Source organism: Salvia splendens, chromosome 13, assembly GCF_004379255.2.
Source record: "Salvia splendens isolate huo1 chromosome 13, SspV2, whole genome shotgun sequence".
NCBI classification, from domain to species: Eukaryota; Viridiplantae; Streptophyta; class Magnoliopsida; order Lamiales; family Lamiaceae; genus Salvia; species Salvia splendens.
This window is the reverse complement of record NC_056044.1, coordinates 27,920,786-27,936,498: the sequence shown is the minus strand read 5'-3', so window position 1 is coordinate 27,936,498 and position 15,713 is coordinate 27,920,786. Positions and strand designations below refer to the sequence as shown.

The 15,713-nt window shown below is 36.3% G+C and overlaps 3 protein-coding genes across 9 annotated transcripts; 1 reads left to right on the top strand and 2 right to left on the bottom strand.

The window, feature by feature from the left end:
- Nucleotides 1-973: 973 nt before the first annotated feature.
- Nucleotides 974-1,973, bottom strand: LOC121761018. Its single transcript, XM_042156600.1, has 2 exons — nt 1,338-1,973; nt 974-1,219 (listed from the first exon to the last, which is right to left on the bottom strand). Exons 1-2 carry the CDS (start codon nt 1,905-1,907, stop codon nt 1,142-1,144), a joined length of 648 nt encoding a protein of 215 aa, XP_042012534.1. The 5' UTR covers nt 1,908-1,973; the 3' UTR covers nt 974-1,141.
- Nucleotides 1,974-4,666: 2,693 nt separating this feature from the next.
- Nucleotides 4,667-11,296, top strand: LOC121761263 (LON peptidase N-terminal domain and RING finger protein 1-like). Of its 4 annotated transcripts, none has more exons than XM_042156903.1 (18): nt 4,667-5,204; nt 5,298-5,396; nt 6,996-7,078; nt 7,192-7,276; nt 7,365-7,451; nt 7,748-7,809; nt 7,908-8,092; nt 8,226-8,286; nt 8,646-8,823; nt 9,535-9,573; nt 9,682-9,743; nt 9,887-9,923; nt 10,001-10,050; nt 10,133-10,199; nt 10,394-10,475; nt 10,555-10,640; nt 10,725-10,793; nt 10,880-11,296. In XM_042156903.1, the coding sequence occupies exons 1-18, from the start codon at nt 5,139-5,141 to the stop codon at nt 10,937-10,939; spliced, it is 1,458 nt and encodes a 485-aa protein (XP_042012837.1). In that variant the 5' UTR covers nt 4,667-5,138; the 3' UTR covers nt 10,940-11,296. The 4 variants fall into 4 exon arrangements, with proteins under 4 accessions (XP_042012837.1, XP_042012836.1, XP_042012838.1 ...); XM_042156902.1 differs by having other exon boundaries at nt 5,295-5,396; nt 7,911-8,092; XM_042156904.1 differs by having other exon boundaries at nt 5,295-5,396; nt 10,394-10,469.
- A 14-nt stretch (nt 11,297-11,310) lies between these two features.
- LOC121761261 (SNF1-related protein kinase catalytic subunit alpha KIN10-like) lies at nt 11,311-15,211 on the bottom strand. Of its 4 annotated transcripts, none has more exons than XM_042156899.1 (11): nt 14,960-15,211; nt 14,226-14,407; nt 13,857-14,041; nt 13,561-13,743; nt 13,309-13,440; nt 13,047-13,232; nt 12,579-12,668; nt 12,415-12,501; nt 12,099-12,209; nt 11,703-11,939; nt 11,311-11,613 (listed from the first exon to the last, which is right to left on the bottom strand). In XM_042156899.1, the coding sequence occupies exons 2-11, from the start codon at nt 14,401-14,403 to the stop codon at nt 11,461-11,463; spliced, it is 1,542 nt and encodes a 513-aa protein (XP_042012833.1). In that variant the 5' UTR covers nt 14,404-14,407; nt 14,960-15,211; the 3' UTR covers nt 11,311-11,460. The 4 variants fall into 4 exon arrangements, with proteins under 4 accessions (XP_042012833.1, XP_042012832.1, XP_042012830.1 ...); XM_042156898.1 differs by having other exon boundaries at nt 14,983-15,211; XM_042156896.1 differs by lacking the exon at nt 14,960-15,211 and adding an exon at nt 14,631-14,878.
- Nucleotides 15,212-15,713: the final 502 nt, after the last annotated feature.

Sequence of the window (15,713 nt, the reverse complement as noted above, 5' to 3'; positions counted from 1 at the left end):
TAAGTTTGAAATCTTTTATAAAAATCGAAGTTATTTTGTTTCCGGATCTTGTTTACTGTTCCAGTTTAGCTTCAACATTAAAATTCTCGATCTTGTGTTTAACTATGTTGAATGACAAAGTGATTTGTATTGTCGAAGCATCTTTAGGTAGTTAGGTCTTTATTTGAGATTATCGCTTACTTGATCCGTCAGTTAATTTCCAGCATGATGAGTCCCTTGATCCAGTAGTTAGTTTACTTTCCGCCTAGCTTAATCCAATAGTTAAAACTCCCAATTTAAAGCGTGGCAGCAGCCGACCCCTGTTCACTATTCACACACTCAACGCACCGGTTTCTCTGAGGGATCGACCCCGTACTTGCCGCTTTATTGTTAAAGTAGTGCACGTCTGGGAGTTATAAATATATTTGGGTGAACGAGAGAGAACGTCTTGATAAGTGGCAACGACATTTGCTAACTGATCCAATCGGTTCGTTTATCTTATATATAGCTTGATCCATCTGCGCGTTTCTCGAAGGCACCATTTACTAAATATGCATTAAAACCCGTACCGTTTTAGAAGTTTTTATTTTCAAAGATGAAATTATTACTATAAAACTAATGTATAAAAATAGTACTCGAGTACCACTAACTTTTTCAACTCATTTTCTTTATACTCCCTCCGTCCCATAAGAGTCATATTTTATTATTTCGATCATTCCCACAATAAGAGTCACATTTCACTTTTACCATAAATGATAAGTAGATCTCACATTTCACTAACTTACTTCACTCACATTTTATTATAAAAGCAATATAAAAAACTAGGCTTCATATATCACTAACTTTTACAACTCACTGTTATTTACATTTTCTTTACATTTTTTAAAACTCGTGAAGGGAACACATGTATTGGGAAATGGAGAGAGTAGTGGTAGTAAATATCAAGAACATGAGTAAACTACTCCTAAAAATGAGTAATCATTTGGCCCTAATATTCATGGCAAGACCATATAATATCATGACAATTGATAATTCTGTTGTTGCAAAGAAGCAACTCCCCATATAGTGTTACATATACTCCCTAGATCAACAAGGGATAAACAAGAAAACAATTTGTACAATCTTTATAATACTTCTACTCTATGATTCAGCATCCAATCTCCTAAGAAGTGGGGTTTTTTTGAATTGCAATCAGCATCTGATTCATCTGAGATATTTGATTCAACAGCTCATTGATTTTCTGCAAAACAAATTTTCTAAAATCAATTACACTCGAGACTGCAAATTTCTGTTCACACAGACATTATCACAAACAGATGGAGGAGCTAAGCGCCTCACTACCCAAATTCCTGGAATACCTCATCTCTTTTTCTGATGATGCCAACGAGCCGGTCCCTGCTCTCTTCTCCGCCGCGCAGTCTCCTCCTCCGTCGGTAATACAGAAATGCCGCCAGTACGGCGGCGAACACCACTGACCGATAATTAGTAAACAGGGCCCCTCGCGAGGCGGTCAACGCACTGCGGAGGAACCGCAACAAGACACTCACCGTCGGATTCAACAGGTCCGTCCACGAATTGAACCATCTGGCTGAATCCGCCGGTTTCACAGGAGAAATCGGGGAGCGTGGCGGGGGACTCGAATCCGACGGTGAAAATGTGGAAGACGAGTTCAAATCGGAGTCCGAATCGGAATCCGAAAACGAAATCTGGCGGTTTCCGGCGTGAATGTTGTAGATTTGGTGGGAATAAGGGGGTAATTGGGGAGAAATGTGGAGATTTTCGTGGTCGATGGGAGGGAAGACGATTGGGGGATTGTCGAGCTCGTTTTTTTTGAGGTTTCTGATGGCGACAATTGACCACGGTGGCGGATGTGATATGGCGGCGAGTAGTGGTAGCGGCTCCGTCGCATCTCCTTCTTCGACCGCCATTTCAGCTGAACGCCGGAATTTCAAGATTTGTGTGTGCACTTTGATTTGTTATCACAAATCTATATACTACTATCGCATTACAAAATTTAAATATTACTACAATTTACCAAAATTTTTAAAAAAATTACTTTAATTTGGCCGTTTTAAGCATAAAATGTTGTAATAGTGTATTTATTTATTTTTGAGGCAGAAACAATGAAAACATTAGAAAATGATAGATAACAAGTTGAAATAATTAATAGCAACATTTTAAGCAGTGAAATATATCTTGAATTTTATTTTAAAAATTTGCACTAATTAATAAGTGGATTTAAATCCAACACGTATTGGGCCTGGTGTATCCAAATTATATGGGCTTTTGACATCTACTAATGGGTTAATGGGCCTACATTGTGAAAACCCACTTTTAGATTTTTTTATGGTAGTCATATAATTTAAAAATCATTTGTAAATTATGAACAAAAAACAGAAGTAGTCATTCATAGTTATTTTTATAAAAATGGTTGGTAATGGTTATTCATTTACTTTGTGGTGAATCGAATCCCGACTTATTAGATGGAGGAGAACCGTCTTTTTTAATTAAATTGTGTTCCGTCGTCAACTAGTCAGTCATTCATGGTTAGCAAAGGAGATTGCTGAATTTCTCATATACTATATGCCTATTTAACTTCATCTCCATACCATCCTAATACCTAACTAACCAACACCAACTTTCCATTAAATACAGGATACGGCTAGCTACTACGTGTGATAATGTTAACTATTAATTGAATATACAGTAGTTTGCAAATAAAATATGTGTACGAATAGTTTAATCAAATTGTAGAGATTCTAATTCGGCCTTTTGTTGGTATACCAGAATTCAAATGCTTCAACATTCGTAAATTATCAACCGGCTAGTTTAGTTTAGTAATCGATTTTTATGTACGACGAAGACTAATGTCATTATTATTTTCATTATATTTCTCAATCATTCGGTATATTTCGGTTTGTCACGGAACAAATGGCCTCTCATTTTTCCACAATTTGTCGACAGAATAAACATAACTCAACTAGTAAAATTAATGTCTGATGGCTTATTAATCTTGTCCCAACAATACTATAAAAGTGCCTCTTGGTTTGGAACAAATCTTGTGATTTTTTGTCGATAGTTTTGTTATAGACCATATAAGTATTGACGGAACCTCGATCAATTGGTTGGCTTAACTAGATCCAGTTCATCAAGATAAAAGAAATCTATATATAATGGGATAAAATGAGGGAGATTGAAAATGTTTCATTTTGTACTACTATTTGAATACAAAGGAAACTATCTAACATAGAATAAATATCAAATCTTATCTCTTACGGGTGAAAAACAATTACCAACATGGGCGGACCCAAAGTCAAAGGGGGAAGGGCATTCAATGAAATATTTTTTTTTTACTTTTTTCTATTAATTTTTTTAAAAAAATTTAGTCAAATTTAGTGTAAGTTATAGTGTAAAAGCCCCTACAAATGATCTAAATTACTCAAAATATACATCAAAATAAAATTTGAAAATCTCAGCCCCTATCGATAATTATTTGTGTGTCCGCCCCTGATTACCAAGGTCCAAGAATATAATGAAGTGAGCTCTCTAAAGATTTACGTAGATAATAGCGGTAATGTAGTAAAAATGTGAAATGAACAACCAAAAATAAGAGTTAATAGTCAACTTAATTTCATCAAATATAATTGATTATTTTTGGAACTGAAATGCCTCTTATATTTCAATGAAATTCAAACCGACAATATTTTCCCTATTTCTCTGTCATTTTCAACTTTTCAACATTCCTTATTTGAAAGTTGAAAAATTCTATCTCAAATCCCATGAATCGAGCCCTTTGACGAAATTTGCTTCTAGATGTAATAAAAATTCTCATGTTGGGAGCTTCCCTATCTTATTTTGGTACTATTTATTTATTTTTTTGGTTGATTTGAATAGTTGATTAAAAGTTATTGATTAGCTTTGATAATTTTTTTATTGTACCAATTATATTTTTCTTTTAATATTTTTTTATTTTCTTATGTCTTTGAAATAGTACCATCTCATACACGCTTTTTCTTTTAATTTTTTTTTAGTTTCTCATGTCTTTGAAATAGTACTATCTCATACACGCTTTTTCTTTTAATTTTTTTTTATTTTCTCAATGTCTTAGAAATAGTACTATCTCATATACGCCTCATATGTGTAGATGAAATTATCAATTCAATTATCAATAATATTTTATGCTAAGTTTTGTTAGCTTTAAGTAGTTTCTTGAATTTTCAATTTACTATGAAGTAGTTGTGCGAGTTCTTATAAAATTAATTTGCACCCTCGTTTGTGGTGTCATTCAATCCATGCATGACTTATCAAGATCATATCCGTACATAAAATAATACTACTACTTATATAAATTAAGATGTCAGAATAAAAATACTCCATTCCATTTTGAATGAGATAAAAAAGTACTCCTAGAATAAAAGTAATCTATTCAAAAAAATTGTTATTTTAGGATACAAAAATCGAGACGTTATTATTTTTGTTGAAATTTTTAAAAAAATAACAATATAACCAAAACGTTTCTAAATAAATGACAAATTCATTAAATCTTTTATTTTTTTTGGAATGCTTTAATTTAGTTCCGCGTGACATCTGGCCACTAATATCCTACCGCGTGGCACTTTCACCGGCGCCGCGTCACGCTCAAATACAATCGGCTGAGAATTAAGAGAGAAGACAGTAAAACCTTTCTCTTACTCAGCGGTGAAAATTTAGGGCAAATTTCAATTCGAGAACGAAAGCTCTCGATCAAATCCCCACAAAATCATCACACACTCAGTGCGTGAGAAATTTCCATGGTTTTACATGCATAATTGATCCCCAGCCCATACTTTACCTCTGATGCGCCTACATTTTCATATGTAGGCGTTGAGAGAGAGAGAGAGAGAGAGAGAGAGAGAGAGAGAGAGAGAGAGCATAGTGTAGTAGTGAGAGAGAAACACGTAAACGAATACAGTCCAAGTGTATAACGAAGGATTCAGGGGCGAACACGGCTCTTCCATTCACCACTTCCGCCACAGTTTCCTTTCCCATTCATCAATTAAACTACTTCTCCATTGGTTATACGTCGCCCTCTTTCATTTGGATACACGCCCAGTTTTGTTCATTTAACTACTCTGTAATTGATTCATGCTCTCTGTGTAAATAATTAATCAATTGCTGAAATGGAGACTTCCCCAGCTGCCGGATTCAGCTTGGAAGGGATTGATGATGTCCAGGATTTACCATGGGTCTGAATTAATATGCATCTCTGTCTCTGTTTGCGTGTGTGAGTTAATATTTGTATGCGTTTACTAACCGGTTGGTGTTGATTGGTGTAGCAGAATGAGGAGGGATCATCAATCTCATGGGAGAGGTATAGCCATCTCTACGACCTCATGCATAGGGGAAACACGGCATTTCGTGAAGATCGATTAGATCAGGTTATCTGCCGCCCTTCTTGTTCAGCCCTTCATTTAATTGCGAATTATTCGTTATCGGATTGAAGGTCTGTATATCTGGTCTTCTTTCAAAATTTGGACTTCTTTGTGGCACACATCGGTCTAATTGTATGGAATTGGAAGAATGTTAGTACTTAGTTGGTGGTTTACTTAGATTTTCTGTTCTTCATCCTATGAGCCTGAGGTGTGCATTTGCGTTCAGAGGGCTTTGGCCTTATGTTTTAGCCTTTTAGGTCTTATGCTTTAGGCTGTTGTAGTGTTTCCGTGGAGGAGTTCCTTAATGCCTAATGGTGTTTTCTATTTTTGGTTGAAGCCTAAGTAAGCATTTACCCGCTCCTGTGGTCCAAGTCATGTAAGTTGAGGTATTAGAAGACAGGTGTCAGGATAAAGATAATCTTAATAATGCAAGAAGCACAATTTTGGTTCAATCATTGATTTGTATTTTGACGTAATGCCACCAATCTTAATGGGATATTGGGATGGTGCCCCATACTTCTTGAATCTGTTTGACCCTAATCAGAGGCTAATGTGGAGAATTTTCCATGGCTAGCTAAAGCTTTAGAAAGGTTACATATCTGAAGCAGTAGATGATAAACGTTTCACTCATGGGGAATAAGGAACACTGTATTTGGAGAATTAGGTGTTAGCCTTGGAAAACATAAGACATCAGCTTTTCTTTGAAAGTTCATTGACATTGGTGGCCCGAAATCAGTTTATTGGCTATGGTCTGGGTGTTGGTGGAAGTGGAACATGAACAATGTAGTGCCTTTAGGACTTCTGGAGTATTATCTAATTCTTGCTGCTTGTTAAAGATGTGTTTGGTTCGCATGGGTGTTTATATTCTATTCTGATGCTCCAAGGTTGTACTTTTATTAAGACGTTTGAAGAACCAAGATAGGCTGGGGAATGATGGCTCACATCTTAGAACCTAGTCGTGTTCAATTGATAATCATCATATCCTTTGATGCTGAGAAAGCACCACTAATTCCTATATTCTTACTTTTTTCATTTTCATCTCCATTTATGAGTTTCTTTAGTAGTAGGTTCTTTCAATATCATCAGCCATTTCATCAACATATTTTCCTATTCTGAAAATATAGATCATCCAATAATTTTATTCACACATAAAGATATATTCATGTACTCTTGAGATTCACTGTACCCTGGTATGGATTGTTCTGAGAGAACATTTCTGATTGCACCAAGTCCCTGATTTCCTTTACCTATTTATCCTACAATTTTGAAAGGTGTAAGTTGTTGAGGTTCCATTTTTTTTTCTGATTAGTTCCTCAGAACATCCGGGGTTCTGTTTGCAATTGTTACTTGTGAAGTTATTGGGGGTCAACTTTAGTAACATCACAATCATTTTTACATCAAATTTTTTAGGTTTAAGCTCTATCAGGAGAGTAAAGACAATTGGTGCTAGCCCAGTAAATTTAATTAGTGCTGTGCATTTAGTTCTGAAAATGGCCAGACTACACATCAACACTGTCTAGTTCATATATTTGTTTATTGCTAGGCATTAGTAAATTGGTTTGCCATCTGGATAGTACTCATGAACTTGCTGTCAACTTATACTAGGCAATTGAATTATACTCGAGAGCTAACCACATTAAGCCTGGTGATTCTATTATTCTGAGCAACCGATGTGCTGCCTATCTCCGGTATGTGGTCCTTAACCATGATTTATCATGACAGTGTTTATGAACAATCCACCCTTTTAATTTGAATGGGTATGATTAGGTTTCTGTTTCTTGTTTTTTTCATCTGTACCCAGGATTAGCCAATTCCTCAGAAGCAGGCCTCCTTCTGCTTCAGAACATAGGCCATTGAATGGGTTGGATCCAACAACTCATGCTGGGGTGTGTTCCCATATCTTAGTGTTTCTCACAATTTTTACTTACTTTTATTGATATTTCCTATTAATGTCATGTTTAAAATATGTTTTAGCTTGCACTAAATGATGCGGTGAAGGTGATGAATCTGGAAAGTAATACAGCAGCCTCCTACATTCTTAAGGCCAATGCTCTTATTTTGGTAAGAACTGTAAAATACATGATGCACAGGAAAAGTTCTTTCATAATTAGGTTTATGTACTCCTCAAGAGTTCACAATTGACAGACATTTATTGGCTTAGTAGCGATTCAAAAAATGACCTCATACTCAGGAAAATTTCTTTCACGATCAGTTTTACAACAATTAACAATTGATATGCATCTAAAGTTGTGTATGCACAATTTTATCATATAGGCAATTTACCTATTACTGTTGGTTTTCGTGGTGCTGCATCTTGCTTCATAGTGTAATTTCGTTCCTTATTATCTTCCTGTCAGTTGGAAAAGTACGAGCTGGCTCAAGATGTTATTTGGTCAGGCCTTCAGATTGATCCTCAAAGGTAATGTGGAGAGTTCCTTCTCAACTTGTATTGGCATCAAACTACCTATATTTTTCCTATGTATAAACTTGTGAATAATCATGTAATGTTTCTGTCAGCAGCAATGCTCTTTCAAATTTAGAGAAGAAAATAGCCAACAATTTTTCAAGGAGAAGCCATGTAAATCCTCAACGAACAGATGATTATGATTGCACTCTATGTTTGAAGTTACTGTACGAACCAATCACAACTCCTTGTGGGCATTCTTTCTGCCGGTCATGCCTGTTTCAGACTATGGACCGAGGTGTTATATCCTGTCTCCACCTTTTTGTCTGCCTTCTCCATTATCTACATTGTTATTTTTACAATAATTTCTATGATTCTGTTTACTGTTTATATGATACATATTTATTCGTATCTGACATGTTTATTTTCAGGTAATAGATGTCCTTTGTGTCGTACTGTTTTGTTTATTAGCCCCAGGACATGTGCAATCAGGTTAGTTTTCTACTGCTATACTTGCTCTCATGGATGTAATCAAGCTAAGCTAAGCATTAGAAAGTTCGAGTTTTGGCTCATTTAATGCTCATGATCTTATTTAAGCCTATTGAGTCATTTAGACATATATTCTACTTCTACCCAAACAAATACTTATGTTCAAGCTCAAGCTTGAAACATTTATGTAACTAGGCCTGCCCCACGATCTTGAACAAGCTTTTAAAAATTGAGCTACGACTAGTGTGATTCATATTAAGTCTTATTGCTCTGCTCAAAGCTTTAGATTTTACAGATCAATACTATCAGCAAGCACGTTCATATGCGACATGTATAACTTGTCAGTTGATTGGCATTTGCAGTGTCACATTGAACAACATCATAGAGAAGAGCTTTCCAGAGGAATATGCAGAGAGGAAATTGGAGCAACTCAGTTTGACAAACCCTGGTCCTGATTTGTTGCCTCTTTTTGCCATGGATGTTATCCTACCATGCCAGAAGTTACAGCTGAACATTTTTGAACCGCGCTATAGACTTATGGTGTGCTAATCAAGTTCCCTGCATGGCATTATTTCAGCCGATTTTTTTAGTTCTGAAGATCTGAACTCCCTCATTACATTTTGTCCTATCTATAAAGGCAGTGATTAAGGATGTTAGAGAAATAAAAGTCTCAAGGGAGTAATTATACTATATTTAGGAGTTTTTCCATATCTTTTACCCTTTTAAATAGGTCAAACGGCACCTGACCTTTTTTTTGAAAGTGGCAGATCAGCTTTTCATGCCACTGGCCCACCCTAATATGAAAATACGATCTCCATAGCGTAGCTAAAAGAGAATTTTGCTGCTTATATCTGAAATAATATAAATGAATAATTATCGGATCTTAGAACTTTTGTCTATTTAATATAGTGGCTGACTTGTTAGTTTGTGAAACAAGTTGTTCTATTACTACTTCTGTCCTTCAAAAATACTGCACTAGAAATTTTTGAAACGACACGGGTTTTAATGCACAATTGTTAAAGTAAGAGAGAAAGAGAAAAAGATTGGAAGTAGTGTTAGTGGTTGTGGGGTCCACTTCCTAAAATAAAGAGTTTAGGAAGTTTCTATTTTTAAGGGACCGACCAAAATGTAAATAGTTTCTATTTTTAAGTGACGGAGGTAGTAGTAATCTTGTGGGCATATTAAGTGTGTATAGGTTTAATAACTATCTCGTTGCTGGATGATTTTAAGTCCCCCAATTTGTGTCAACAGGTGAGGAGGATAATGGAGGGTAATCGCCGGATGGGAATGGTATAATCATACGATGTTACCTAAGTTGTTTCTTCATACTTGAATTATAACAACTGTTAGGGTCCAATGTATATGCTCATTTATTTTCCTGCCTGTCATATGGTGTAGGTTGTGATTGACCCATCAACTGGTTCAGTCGTTGATTATGCATGTGAGGTTGAGATTACGGAGTAGGTGATTGCTAATAGTTGGAAAATACTCTTATAATTTCGTACTCTTCTATTCTAGTATTTTGTTTGTGGGAATATGGATTGCTTTTGTTGACACCACACTGCCTTAATACATATGATCACTTGTTCTGTTATTAATGCAGCTGCGAGCCTCTTCCAGATGGGCGTTTCTTTTTAGAGGTAAAACTATAAGCAAGCTACATAATTATTTGCATTTCTTTCTACGTCATTTGGTAACGGACAACTAAAGGATGCAGGTTGAAAGTCGGCGGAGATGTCGTATCATTAGAAATTGGGATCAAGATGGGTAATTTCTCGCAACTTTTTAGCGCGACCATTTCATACACAAGTATAGCTATAAAACTGATTCACTTTGTATTGATCTGAAGATACCGTGTAGCCGAGGTTGAATGGGTGAATGACATATCTCCTCCAGAGGGAAGTGAGAGAAATGATGTGAGTACTAACTGATGTTTGGATTTCCTTGCATAGTGTGTCCATAATTTACCCAAAATGAATACAACACATTAGAAGAACAAACATTATTATCATCATTCCTGCAGTCGAAAATTGATTGCTATGCTTCAATTGTCACCATCTTCTCTGCTTTTTCATTTTCTCAAAAGAAGTTTGTTCGTCTCATCTTACAGTTGCTGGAGATGACAAATAAGGCAGCAGTTTTTGCTCGCCAATGGATAAATGAGGCACAAGAAGCAGCACAAGGGGGTAACTGTGCGATACTTTTTACAGGATATTGATTTTGTTTTCTTAATCCAAATCTTCTCATTCACTCCCGACAACCCCCCTACAGATAGAATAAGGCTTGCAGAGCTTTTTAAAGCCGAAGGATTGATGCCCCCCACTCCCACACGTGATCCTGAGCGCTTCAGTTTTTGGGTATGCTAATGCACATTTTAGTTGGATCATTACTGAAATAACATTGTCATGGCATCATTTGATGGCCTCTGCCCGATTATGCAGCTTGCTACATTGACAAATCGTAGGCCATCAGAAAGATTAGAGCTCCTTCGGCTTAGTGATACTCGGGAGGTACCAAAGACGATTCTTTTCTTTACTTATTGCTTCCTAATGCCTCATTGCTGCACAACTAAACTGCGTTGCCCGTGTTATTGCAGAGGATTACAAGGTCTCTTCTTTTTATGAAGGCGGAAGAGCAAGGATGTAGGCTGCAGTGAAATGCTATTCTACATCGTGTGACATTATTTGACAATTTGGTTGTTGACATTCTTTCATTCACCAGCTTATTCATATTATTCATTGATCCACATAGCAGTGGGATCATACATACTTTTCAAATATGGGAAATGGGACAGAGATACAGCAAGGAGCCATAATCATGGATGGTATCATATCATATACTGTAAAAACTAAATACTACTGTAATATTAGTTTCTAACATGCAGTAAATACTGCATCAACTCCATTTTTGGTGTGTATCATCTTGCCTGCTGTTTAAGTCGATTGTAAAATCATAAACATAGCAAGATTGAGCAATTATTTCAATCGTTGCAATGCTTCTAGCATTTTATATTTGAGTTTGCAAGGATTTTTACGTAAAGTATTCACGTAATCAAGCCAAGGCTGTGAGTGTTACAAACAAAAATACTCGCTAGTATATACAAAGGCCAGTTATAATTTTTTTCATTTCCAACACACTAAAAAATCCTAACATAACCTTGCCAAATAGTACTAATATCTACATCGATGTTACAAACTTTTTGTCGGAAGTTAACATACTAATGAACTCAAGCTGCATCATGAAATAGGCGCATAAATCCAAGAAGATGAACACAGGACCACTGAGCCTCTGTAGATCAAGCACATACTCCACTTCACTGGTTTTGTAAAGCTGTCATCACATCAAATGAAAGCGATGTTATTATCGAGACGTGCATCCTGATATACATATATGTGGAAATATCTCGAATAAAGCCCAACCTGTATTTCGAACTTCACAGCAGAGCTTGGTTGTGATCCATTTGTGCTGATGGAAGTTATGCCATTAGCATAATGGTTGTCATTCATGTGGTTACTAGTGGCATTGCTGTCTAGGTTGTGAATGCTGCGAGTGAAGAGGCATTTCATGTTATAGTGCCCGACCTTCTTCCACCTGACATTTAATACTTGCAAAGCTCCGAGAATCTGGGTCATTATTTCACCTGGACGTGCCGGGGACTGGTAAAGTAGCAAACGTGAGAACTATGGCACATGACCAAATGTACTACTACTAGAACTATATATGCTTGTTACTAAAATATTTGAGCGCGTGCAAGTTTCGTGTGTACGGCTGTTTGCAAACACAAGTAAAAAGACATTGACTTTCATAATTTTAACCTGTATTCCAACAGCCCATTGCTTCTTTCTTGAGATCCAGGGTGATGAATTCCCGTCAATTGGAAAGGCTTGTGCATTAGGATCTGAATAAGGTCCCGAAAAACAAATTTCCTGAAAGAAGAGACGAACAAATTTCCATGCATGATTTACCACAAATTTCAGTAAATATTTAGCAAGTGCAGTCTTTTAATCGCATAAGCATCGGTCTATGAGAAAAAATATAAACCGTTGACTCTTGAAAAATGCAAAACTTTCAAAAATGTTCGCAGAGAATAATAAGTTCCATATACGTATGCAAAAGAGAAAAAGATATGACTACCGTGGACTCTTGGATGTTAGCACTGAGGTAGCCAGTTGCATTGGGGGACCGCTTGTCCAATAGTAGATAATATGCAACAGTAGCCTGCAGCATAAGGCCATAATATTAACAATTCATAAGGCTTAGGATAAAATATTTCAGATATTTATGTAGTTGTTTACATCATTTTGCAGCCTGTTCTGCAGTGAATCAATAAGCTGGCCCCTCTGAAATCCTAATCTAAGAACTTCTTGAATGATCTCATCATCAAGCTGCAAGAATAATCAAACTGCATCAGCATTATCCTGTGCACATGAATTGGGAAACTTGATCTCTGTGGTCAGCGTCTGGAAGCATAATAGAAATGTAACTTTAAAGTTTCTTGGCAAACAAGATGTTAGATGTCGTCAATTGTCAATTGATTGCTTAAACAAACTATATTGTAGTTGCTAAATAAGATGTTACACATAGGATAATACATATCAAAGTTCTACAAAGGAAAAAATAAGAAAAAAACGAAGCTAGATGCAGAGTCAAAGAACAGCTGAAGGACAAAGTATTTTTTAATGTTAAAATCATAACAATGTTTCATCTCATTGGTCATAAGATCAAACCAATGAGCACTAGAGAGCTTTGGACAAAAAAGTTACCCTTTTTAGATGTTCCGTTGCATTGGGTTGGGTGACAGCTAAATAGCGAGGAAGATTTACTTTGAACCAAGGATGTTTTCGTATGTCATGAGTGGTTATCCTCTTCATAGGGTCCACAACCAGCATTCTTGGAATCAAATCACGAGCTCCAGCAGACAAGTGGCTTGGAAGAGTGTACAGTCCACTCTAAAATTTATCAAAAGTTATATAATGATCTCTGTCTCGAACATTGTAAGCTCCGGGAAGCATTTAGTACAGATACCTTTATTTTCTTGAAGAGATTGGGAATGTTTTCATCATCAAAAGGAAGAGCTCCACAAAGAAGAGCATACAAAATTACACCGCAGCTCCAAACATCCACTTCAGGCCCAGCATAAAGTTTTCCAGAAACAACCTGCAATGAGCTCCATTTAACTAAATTAGAGCTAATAAAAAGCATCATGGCACATATTACAGACAATATTATTACGATAGAAATATTATTCTGCATATAAAAGCATGCTGATTGTACAACCTCAGGTGCAGCATAGTTTGGGCTTCCACAACTTGTTCTTAGAAAATGTCCATCCCTCATAATGTTGCTTAATCCAAAATCAGCTACCTTCACATTGCCTTTCCCATCTAAAAGCAAGTTCTCCGGCTTAAGGTCACGATGAACGACCATGTTTCTATGGCAAAACTCCACTCCCGCAATAATCTGCCAAAGACACAAATAGAATTCAGCACATTGTATTGACTGAAATAAGCTTAGCACATCGTCTGCACGTGCAAGTCAGCAATAAGAGACCAAAAAAACACAGAGAAGTCTACCTGCTGAAAAAAGTGTCTAGCTTCATCTTCTTGCAACCTGCCCCTTTCCACAATATAATCAAAGAGCTCTCCTTTCACCACGTGCTCCATGATGACATATATATCTGTTGGTGTCTCTATAACCTCATAAAGGCGGATCACATGTGGATGCACAAACAATCGGCATATTTTTATTTCTCTTCTCACTGCATAACACCACTGACTCTTAGAAAGCTATAGAACACTTTTGCTCATAAAATGAAAGGGCAATGCCAAAATGCAAACATAATAGCACCAAACCCGAGAAACTAGAAAAGACATCCCCTCTGCCCCTGCAACAAGAAAGTCTTACATCTCTTTTATTGTTCTAAATGAAGCAAATGCTTTTACCCTTTTCTTCCATCTCAGGACCCCCCATCTTCCGACGATTGATGATTTTAATGGCCACCTTATGCCCCGTCCGAACATGTTCCGCAATTTTGACCTTTCCAAATGAGCCATGCCCGAGCGTTTTCCCAAGTCTGTAGTTCCTCCGAAGTGCATCCGCAGCCCCACCTTCAGCCTCCATGTTTCTATTAAAACAATAACAATTCACTGAGACTAATACTTCTGAAGTCCTAATGCAATTATGTTCTCCGAAATTAAAACAGGCACAAAACATTCCATGATTGAGCTAAATGCTTGGTGTATTAAATCACAATTACTGGAGTATACTAAAAGCTCATCGAGCTAAATACGTGTGCAAAAAATAAAAAATAAAATCTATCTTGTTGTATCATAGCACCTATGACCTACCTATCAACAAACTCCTCAGTTATATATCCAATACGAGTGAAAATTCGCATAGTTTGGCAGCTGAGAGCAACATAATTTTTTAAAAATCAACTGAGACCCCGATTCTTATGCACTTCAAAGTTGGGGCAGAGATACTCTGCTTCTAGTAACCAAAAATACAAACCCAATCGATCACAAAATCGATCTACAAAATCATACTATTTGGATTCGAAACACTGGACATCCACCTAAACCATACGACGAAGAAAAGATTGGCATTTGCAAATGCATTTTCAGAAAATTGGAGCGGCAGATCAACTGTAAAACCCCGAATTTTAATTAGAAATCACCTCTGATTAAGCAGGAGACTTACATGAGAAACAATATGTGTTCAACGCAGTTGTAATATTGAATTTAAGGAGAGAGCAGTTAAAGAAGAGGATGAAGAGATGAGTAAGAGTAAAAATTAGATTAAAAGAGAAGCAATTTGGTTTTAGATAAAGAGAGAGATGGATATGCTTTTAGAGAGAGATGGATATGGTGGCGCTGAGTCACACTATTTCTGTGCCCATCGTCGTCTTTACAAATTAAATGAGTTCATACCAAATTGTTCAATAATGTGCACATTGGTTCTATATTTAATTAGTGACAGAATGATTATCAAATTATAATCGATAATAGCTAGAATAATATAGAAAGAAGCAACTTTTATAAATTGGGATCGACGTGTGATGTTGGACTCGTAAATATTCATTCTATACAAACATGATAAGTATAACATAATAAAGAAAAAGTTTGATCCATGGTGAGGATAATATTGATAACAATGGGTCTTAATCAAACTTAGTTGATAGTAACATGATAATGATTGACTTTTGCCGTTTATTGCATATGAGAAAATATGTCACTTTCGTTGTACTATATATATCCAGGTTTTGAGTGTCACTATATTTTACTTTCAATAAAAATAATCATGTAGATAGATAGATAGGTAAATGGTTATTTGGGCTCAAATGAGGCCCATTTGAAGCTCCTGATTGTGAAACTAAACAATATAAAGCCCAAATGTAGTGGGCTATTTCAAGGTTTATAAATTCTGATGAA